General features: G+C 39.8%; 1 protein-coding gene across 2 annotated transcripts in view; it reads right to left on the reverse strand.

Annotated features, from left to right (window-relative positions):
* Window positions 1-10,106, reverse strand: part of NCAM2 (neural cell adhesion molecule 2) — a 691,500-nt gene that overhangs the window by 90,090 nt on the left and 591,304 nt on the right. For both annotated transcript variants that reach the window (XM_019524735.1, XM_019524736.1), the window contains exon 13: window positions 2,987-3,106. In XM_019524735.1, coding sequence (XP_019380280.1) covers window positions 2,987-3,106 — 120 coding nt within the window. The remainder of the gene's footprint in view (window positions 1-2,986; window positions 3,107-10,106) is intronic.

The raw sequence follows: 10,106 nt of genomic DNA on the forward strand, positions 1-10,106 counted from the left end.
TGTTGGTTACCCCTCAACATCACTTCCCCTGCAGTGCTCTCACAAATGTGGCCCTTGATAATTTTTTCAAAGACCTTCCCCAGGATAGAAGTGAGGCTGACTGGCCTGTAGTTGCCAGGTTCTTCCTTCCTCCCCTTCTTGAAAATAGGGACCACATTGGCCCTTTTCCAGTCCTCAGGGACTTGGCCCGAGCACCAGGAGTCCTCAAACAGCCATGCCAATGGCTCCACAATGACACCAGCCAATTCCCTCAGCACCCGCGGATGAAAGTCATCCGTGCCCGCTGACTTGGACACATCTAAGCCCTCCAAGTAGTCCTTAACTAGGTCTGAACTAACAGTCGGGGGACTCGCATCCTTCCTGGGCCTCTCTACTCTATTACCCAAGAGCACGCCATTGTCAGTGGACAGAAACACGGAGACAAAGAACTTGTTCTGCCTTCTCTCGCGCGTCCATCACCAACTGCCTTGCCCTGCCTTGTAGGGATCCAATGTTACCCCAAGACTTCTTCTTGCTAGCTATATACTTGAAAAAGGACTTTTTGTTATCCTTAATCCCAGAAGCTAATCTAAGCTCCAGTGCTGCTTTAGCCTTCCTCACCAAATCCCTACAAGCTCGGGTCAGGGAAGCGTACTCCTCCTTTGAGGAATTCTTCAAGAGGAGACTGGGCGGACACCTTGCTGGGATCATTTGATCTCAGCAGTATTCCTGCCCAAAGCAGGGGGATTGGATTCAATGATCTTTTGAGGTCCCTTCCAGCCCTTAATTTCTATGATTTAAGAGTTAATTTTGTTTTAATGATCCCTTAGCACTATCTGATGGACAGTGGTGCTAACAGAGCTCCAGAAAGATCTCACCAAACCAAGGGATTGGGCAAAAAATGTCAGATGAGCTTCAGTGTTGACAAATGTAAGATAATGGATGTGGTGGAAAAATTTTAACCTCAACCATATATACACAGTGCTGGGTTCTGAACTAGCTGGTATGACTCAGAAAAGGGACCTGTGAATACCTGTAAATAGTTCTCTAAAAACATCAGCTTAATGTGCAGCAGTCACCAGAAATGCCAGTAAACTGCTGGGTATTGTTAAGGAGAGAACTGAAAACAAAATGGAGGTCATCATCGTGCCATTATGCATATCTATGTTGTGTCCGTAACTTGAATACTGGGTGTAGTTCTGGTCTTTGCATCTCAAAAAACACGTGGTAGAATCAAAAAAGATACAGAGAAGGGCAACCACGATGATCAGTAGTGAAGGTAAGTTGGAATGTAAATGTATAACATGCCTAGGTCAATCTTTACAAAATGATAGCTTGTTCAGACATCAGTTCAATAAATCAGAATTCTAAATTTTCAAGGGTTTTTTTTTAATAATTGAAAACAAAAACAAAACTACATGAACAAACTCTAAAGGAAATTTTCTAGGAACTTTTATTGTATAGTTTACCAGAAAAAAAAAAGCCAACATTTTTTGAGTAGCATGACTTGATGCCTTATCTAGTGTTCAGAATAGAGCAGGCCAAGTAAAAGCTTGGTATGACTGGGTAATTCTCTCTCTCTCTGTATATATATTAGTATATGAATCTACTCTCTCTCTCTTTAAAAATATATGTAAGCATCTCAGGACTGCTTTTGCTCACTGCTGCGTGGTTCTCTTGAGGGCCATTTAGTATATAGGAGAGAGGGTTGTTTTTTGTTTTGTTTTTGTTTTTTGGAAGGTTGTTTTTTTTCCGTTCCATTTCAGGATTACTTTTAAAGAGTAGAAGCCGCTTTTTAATAAAAACAATTTCCCTTCTCATTCTTAAGATAAGATGCTCCCTTACTTGGAAATGCTTGAGATTTTGGTGATCAAAAATGATCTTATTGATGATACGTGTTATAATCACTTGTAGAAAACCTGGTTTGAGTTCAAATCCCAGCTCAGAATTTCCCTGATTTCTGGCCTTTAATAATGAAGTCCAGTATTTGATGATAACTCAGTGCAACGTCTCCTGGTTTGAGATACAAAGATGTTGGCAAATCTTTCACTTATTATTACGCTATGTATAAAATTTAAATAAAAAGAATATCACATCTTCAAATAGTACATTGGGAAGGCAACAGATTTTGGGACAGAAGCATGCTCTGGAGTCATTGCCTACATAATTTATTATCAAAAGGAAATAGTTCTTTGCTGTGTAACTAGGCAAAAATAATTTTATTGATCTGTCTTTAAAAGTCGGTTTGTGTCACTTTTGCTTGCACTAACTAGCTCTTTATCCCTCATTGCAGAAGACTGTGATACCCCTACTCAGTGCAAATAAGCATGCCAAAAATTGGCCTAAAAGCAAGTTATCTTTTGCCAGAGGGCTAAAAGCTATGTACAACCATTCATTTTTTCCACTACTTACCTTGTCTGTTTGTACTTGAGTTTTGTTTCAAATTGAAAATAATACTTGTCATTAGTGCTTAGTAGTGGTAGAACTAAATGCCCTGGCTACAAAGATTACTGGTTTTCTGAAAATGAGTCTTTGGCATTTGCCACTCTCATGTAATCATAGTTATAACAACTGATTTATAGGTGCCCATATTTTCCTTTTTATGATTCAATTTCAAGACGGATTAATAGGATACTGTGCCTAGAATAATTTGCTGGGGAAACTACTAGAAGGCTAAATTCTAATCTCATTTATGTTGATGAGACTAACTGTAGCCTTGTACATTTTAATGTCATATACACCTGGCTACGATACAGCTTTTGTTATTATTCTAATAAAATATAAATTACTAAGGAAATTATAAAATTAAAGCTTATACAAGCTACCTGGAAACATCACATTTGAAAGAACCTCATAATGTTGTGCTTATTTCTGAAACACAAGCTTTTCTTTGAATATTAGAGGTTATTTTTCATATTTAAAATTAATAGCTGAGCTAGAAGTCAACAAGCCTGCCAACAGTGCAGATAAAATTAAGTTTTCATTTAAAAGGAAAAATATTACTTACGGACGGGTAAGGTCTGAAAGATCTCGATTTTACTATATTCTCCTTGCCCTTTTCCATTTACAGCTGCAACCTTGATTTCATATGTTGTATTTGGCTCCAGATTGCTCAGAACTACCATTGCTAAAAGGAAAGGAAAGAAAGTACTGAAACAAAAATTGACTAAATGATAGGTTAAGAAAATAACATTTCCAAGGCCATTTTCAAATATATATGCTTCACCATCAATTAGGAAGCTGATTTTAAAATGCTTTATTTTCTAAAATGGTCAATAATCATCTTGTCCACTGCTAATGGTTCCAAATAGATTTCATTTGGAGACAAATGTTACTGTGATGAAGTATATTATGCTATCTAGGGACATTAATACAGGAATTACACAAGCTATGTCCACACACAAGGATATTTTTGTCATATTTTTATAAGATGCTATGATTTTTTTTTACTGAGATTTGGTATCACTTTGGCCTTTATTCCACTGGTGAAAAATCTGCCCTAAAGCTGATTTGGAGAAACACACCATGAAATCCAGTACAAAGATATATTCAGGCAGCAGAAATCTGCTAATGTGTTTTTTTGGCACTATACTCCTGTGCTGCCTCAGTGTAGGAGGCACAAATCTACAATATGGAGCATCAGTTTCCTCGCTCTTAATTGGTAATTGGCGGTGGTAGTGGTCCTTTGGCAGCTGCTGCTGCAAATTACAGAAATTTTCAGACACATCTGTATTGATATCAGGATAGCATCAATTCCTGCCACATCCTGAACAGCACCATGCATTCCTCAGTAACTATCCATGGTCCTGGACACGGTATGTAAATCAGCCATTTAGAATGCTGGGCAAATTTTGTGACATTTTATTACACTTCTAAAAGGACGGGATTCGGTTAAAGGAAACCTTTGGAGTTCAGATATCAAGAATTTGAAAATGAATTGGCCGCACCAGTAGGTCCTTAAAAGGAGGTCTATAAGCCAGAAACTATTGGGAACATGTTAAACAATTATGAAGAGAAGCAGACTTGGACCTTATCCTGAAGGTCTTCTAACATTTTTATGCTATGTGACAAAGAGCATTGAAAAAAGTGAAAGTTGATTTTTCCAAAGTTCACATCAATATGTCATATAGTAGGTTGCAAGACTAAACCATAACCTGAGCGTTCTATGCAGATCATGCTTGGTTCTCAAACAGTAACTATGTATTAGGATAAAAACACAGAAAGCAGTAAGAAAAGTGATAATGATGTTAACTATCTAGTTGGAACAGCACTTTTACACAGACAATATAGAGAAAAAGTTGAGCAACGTACCATGTTTTCTGCATAACACCCATCCCCCAAATTACACATGCACCTTGCTTTGGAAATACAGAATAAAGAAAAAAAAGAATTTGCCTGTCATGGCCCATGCACAGCTAACTATATGGGGCAACAGTTGGCAGCAGCTGTGAGAGGGTGTAGCAGGTTGAAGGTTTTGACTTGGAGTCTGATGTCCCTTGGAAGTCAGTTCTGCTAGGCTCTCTGGCCTCTTGGTTACTGCCCTTTTTAATCTGCCTGCCAGGTCTGATGGTAGCTGTTATAATTTGGAAGGCTGCCCTCAGCTGCCAGAGGAGCACCTTGGGTGTTCTTCTCTCTGCTGTTCTCATCATCAGGGGGTGGGGTGGAGAATTCTATCTGGTCCCATCCAAAATCAGCCTAGTGGTACTGCTGGCTTTGCAGATAAATTTCTCTCTCTTCACTAGCACCAAATCTGGCTCTTTTGGCTTGTAACTTAATCCTAATTTCACAGTCCAGCACACCCTCAGTTCTGTGGTCTGAACTAGTCATGTTGCTCTGTGCAGATTGCTCCCAGACCTCTCAGCTATCTCTCCTTTTTCCATCTGCCCCAGACAGGATATCCTGGCAATCCTGGGCAGCTTGCTCTTGGGAGCTCTCAACTGCCTCACATGTATGATCTGTATGCAGCAGTTAACTTGGGTTTCAGCTACAAATGGCATACATGACAGATCCTGAACAGATTGAGAAGGGCCTTGGAAGATACAACTTTCTCATGAAATCATGGGGCCTCTGTGCAACTGACCAATGTGTTTGTCAGGAGAAGCCTACCATGGATCATCTCTTGAGATGCCCTGTAGCACGACAATGCACCCCACAAGATCTGGCAACACCAACACCAGAAGCAGTGACCTGTGCAGAATACTGGGAACAGACCATATAGAAAGGTTGGATTGAAGAAGCAATGAAGAAAAACTCAGGCTCGATCCTCTATCTGTCTCCACTGTCTGCTTGGCTCAGACTCAGGCTTCTTACTGCACATTTTACTCTGCATACTGGTACACTTTGCCTGTCCCCAACAGGCTACCTGACACACTCTCGGAATGTCTTCTGAGGGAGTTGTGCACCGCTTTGGGCATAATTATCCAATGTCTGCTGTGTCCCGGACAGAAAACACAGCACCCTCTCTAGGCACTCCTACTGTTCTCACACAGCTAATGCCCCCTGAAAATCAACTATGCTTTCACAAGGTGCCCTTTAGTGGCCTTCACATTTCTGCAATAGTGACCCCATGCCTTTCATTAAAAGCAAACAAAACCATGTGTAATCAGCTCAGCATAGTGCCCCTCTATGGCCTCCATGCTCCCCTACTAGCCACCCCAATCTTCAAAGCCAAAGCATACACAAACAAAATCCATCAGATTGATATCAACATAACCAAAGTGCCTCTGAGTACCTCTACTACAACACTTTCCCTACCAGAAGCTGTTTTCAATCAGCTCCTTGATGTACCTTATTTGTTTGTGAACACTTCAGTCTGCAGCCTACACTCCACACCTCTTTGATGCACAAGAGAATGCTGAGCATGGGCTCAAATAGAAATAGCCCTCTGTTTGTTAGAGAGGGCTAGTAAAGACACTCATTAAGAACACCTAAAATAACAACAGGGGCAGAAGTGAGAGTCAGAAGTTAATAGCAAGTGCTCCAAGGGAGCAGAGACGGGGGGAGGGAAGGGAGAGGACACATGGCAGGGCAAATCTAAGGAGCTAGTGGACACTGTCCAGTGAAACTCACCCAGAGATACGCATGGATGAGGGATAGGAAGACGGCTCTGCAGTCACCAAGGGCCCTCCCAGCCAGAGCCTCCTTCTTGCTCAGCTAGTTTAGTTACAGGCAGGAGGAAGTTGACCAGGAGGGTCCAAGGACTTGGTGGAGCGATGGATGGGGAGTGTGTAAACAAAAAGGTGCAGGGAATGGTGCAGCCAAAACCTCAGCAAGAGGTTTTTTAGAAGGTGGTAAAGGATCTTCAGCCTGGCTCATGTTAGGCATGTGCCACGGTCTACCTCTGCTCACAGAAGGGACAGGTGTTAGAAGAGTCTGTAACATGCACCAGATACATGCCCATGGCAATAGCTCCATGGAGCTATGCTCAAATCAGCCTAAGTCACCATATTCACTTATTCACTGTGCAGTACGGATGTGCACGTGTAGACATGCTTCCATACTGTGCAGTAAATGTGCACATGTAGATGCACGCAAAATCAACTTCCCTGCTTAAGGTATATACCTCAGTTTGAGAAAGTCTGCAGGTGTAGCTCATACATATAAATGAATAATATATAGAATGTTTCCAGATACTCACTGAAAGCATGAGACAGGATATTATAAAGTTTTGGCATGATCACAGTAAACATCACTGAAGTAGTATAAGCTTTTTAAGACCTGGATTCAGAAAGACCATCTGAATGTTAATTCCCTTCTTCTCCAGGGAAGGAACGTGAAGATCTCTCTACAATAAAGTTCCCTCCTACTCTTCCTTGGGTCTTGTACAAGGTACTTTATGTGTTCAGAGCCACATCAGGGAATGTACAGATAGACATAAAACTACGCTTTGCCCCATAGAATTGGGGTACTACGGTCATTTACACGGAGCAATGAGTCTGAAGTCATGCAGAATCACTGGAATCACAGTGGCAGGAGCCCAATTTTTGGTAGCGGTATTCAAGTATTGAAGTATTGAAGTATTTCAATAGTTGATTTAGGCTTAATTTTCAAGTTCTATGTTTAATGAAAGTATAATTAGTTTTGTTATTACTACTTTGTTATTTTTGACTTCATGTTTATCTTCTATTTTGGATGCATCTTGTTTTTCTGTAGTAGATGGAAGTCACATTACAAGTGGAGCTAAATGAGTTTAATGAATTTTGGAAAACAAGAACTTTCACATTTCACACTCAATTATGAGCATTTTATATGAATTAGTCATTGAAATGCAGGATCATTTCCTCATAAACAAAGCAGTAAAGTTATGCGTGTGTCAGCATTCTTTGCTTTTTTATCATTTTCATAAGGTTTTAAAAATTAAAATCTCAATTATAACCAGTAGACTATTTTCTTTAGTGATGAGATTAACAACCATATATTGAGGAGAAAGGGAAATATAATATGCAGGATGGGTAAGATGGTAAGATTAAATGGAAAAATATAAACTAGGCTTCGGTCGTGTTTCAATTGCCTATTAGCTGTGACTCCTTTACAAGTCTGAATAACTGCATTCAAAATAAACCTTAGGGTGTACTAAAATTAGTGTTACAGTAAATATTTTTAAAATTTAAACATCTCAAAGCATGGCCAGGAGTCTACTCTTACTAAAACATTAACCTCATACAATATAAGGGCTTAGTCTTGCATACACCTGAGTGACATGGAACTATTTAATAAAGAAAATTACCCATAGGCTTAGCGTTTTAAAGGATCAAAACCAACAGTGTTACAGTATATCTTGGTATCTTGAGTCTTAAAAACAGCTTTATGAAAATGAATCACAATTAAAAACTTGTGAAAAACCATTCAGCCTTAAGCACTGACATTAATGAGGAATTCTGTTCAAAAACTATATGTAGTACTCCTTGATTATTTTAGTATTTCATTGCAACAGAAAGAGTCAATGCTGTCACTACCAATAGTAGTGTGCTAGTCAGTACTATAATGTATACTAGTTATAATCTTCAGTGGAAAGCAAGTAAACAAACACTTGTGCCTTGATGATACTTTGAACAATTAGATGCAGGATTTGTGGGGAGAGGGGGAAACGGGACCTCTGCAGTACCAACTGGCTAGGTAAGGGAGCTGACCTTGCCAGTACAGTGTAGGATGTCCGAGGCTTAAAATGAACTCAAAACAACGATAGGCATTTTATCTCCCAATAAAGCAATGTTATTACTTTGGAATGAATCATAGGAATGGAAGAGCTTCATTAATATGTTAATCACATACCTCTTACAGAAAAATCTGATAATTATGATGACCAGTAAACCTCTCTAATTTTAAACAGAACTGGATTTGTCCCCTAAACTGGGACTTCATAATTGTCCCCTAAACTGGCCTGTCTTAAAGGGCCAATATTGGGCATATTGTGAATGACCTGTAATTTTTATCCAAGGATATCTTGGCAAACCTTCACAATGATCACTGAACCAATACAGTTTGTGATTTCAAATCATCTCCACAAACTAAACTGAACCCTGGAGCTTTATTACCAGTTCAGAATTCTCAAAAGTTGCATTCCCAATGTGCCTACCATTTCCCATACATTTTAAAGGTGCTGTTGATAATAATTTCTGGACGACCAGAGGTAATTCACGGCCATTCTATCCTATTCTGTCCTATCCTTGTCAAATATTGTGGTACATCACATACTATCTTACTCTCACTTTGTAGACAAACTCTTTGATTGTGTAGGGTTTGTATAAAAAGTAGTTTTATTCAGTTCAGGAAAGCCCTACGTTAAGCAATTACTCCAAATAAAAAGGAAAAAATAAAAGGAGATTTCTGACAGCTTTGAAGGCATACTTGGACATATAAATATGGGAAAGAAAACCTAAACTGCTTAAGTCCTGTTTTCCTACGAGATAGGAGCTATTTATAGAGGTATAAGTCATATGGAACTAGTCACTCATTTTGAAGGATGGGAAAGACCTTATGGAAGAAGAGCTGGTATTATTTTTGCCAAACACAAGGGAGTTGAAAAAAAGCATTGAAGCTGTTTCTGAAGAAGCAGTAACAGGATAATACTTTATTTTCTTAAAATCCAGAGGGGAAAAAAAAGACTCTATAACATACCCCCAAATGAAAACCAATGAACATTAAGCACCAACTGAACCTGCCATGTTGCAGAAAGTTTCAATCAACAGCAATACTGAAAACAAGATTCTGTCTGTGCACTTCCCTGGAGTCCCTTAGCCTGCAAGCATGGTTAGTAACCCCTACAATTTAAACAGACAGCATGGTTTCCCCTCAATATGCCACAGCAGAGGAAATTTTACAAGGAATATAACACTTAAGCATGAAAGAAAAATATAATAGTTAGAGTTTCTGCATCTAGAGGTAAAACAATATTTCAGACTCAGTACATAAAAGTTTCAGCTTGAGAAGTCTCATTCATTATTACAGGATATTAACTGCTTTCAAGAAGAATTGTGTATTTATATAAAATGCAAAGATTGCTAACACAAGGTTTGCAGTGAAACAAATGGAGTCATAAATCTAACAGTTAAAAACATTCTGGTGCTGGGCTTAGGTTGTTTACATTGTCTGGTTATCATAGCAAGATTTGAGAATCGAGCTGTTTAGTTTTTATATGCATATTAAATTGACTTTCCTCTTTGAAGAAAGCATGGCTTTAGGATTCTTTTGGGACTGATGGGCAACAAAAACTGTTCCCGTTCAAGGAGAGTTAAGGTTTTAAGAGTACAGTTGTATCCTGTAATAGATCCTTTTTGAGACTAACAGAATTATAGGGTGCCTACAGATGTTTAGGGCCCCCACTAAGTCACAGTGAGTGAGCACTGGCCCCTCAAACCAACAGACATTCACAGGTTGGATCTGAGGGGCTTAAGCCTGCCTGCATCCATCCTACCATCAGGTGGGGGTGGTCCAGTAGCCTCTGAGGAAGTTGCTGAACCACCTCTCCCCACCCCAATCCCAGCTCTGGGGCTGTCAGCGGGGGACAGAACAGGAGGGGGAGGAAGTAGCAGGCAGCTGCCTGTTGGACTTGGTTTGGCTGGAACTGGAGGAGGGGGTGGGGTGGAGCAGACCCCCCCACCTAATGCCCCCCCCCCCACAGCTACCCC

The sequence above is a fragment of the Gavialis gangeticus genome, unplaced genomic scaffold (genome assembly GCF_001723915.1).
Source record: "Gavialis gangeticus isolate Ggan-Ray unplaced genomic scaffold, GavGan_comp1, whole genome shotgun sequence".
Taxonomy (NCBI): Eukaryota; Metazoa; Chordata; order Crocodylia; family Gavialidae; genus Gavialis; species Gavialis gangeticus.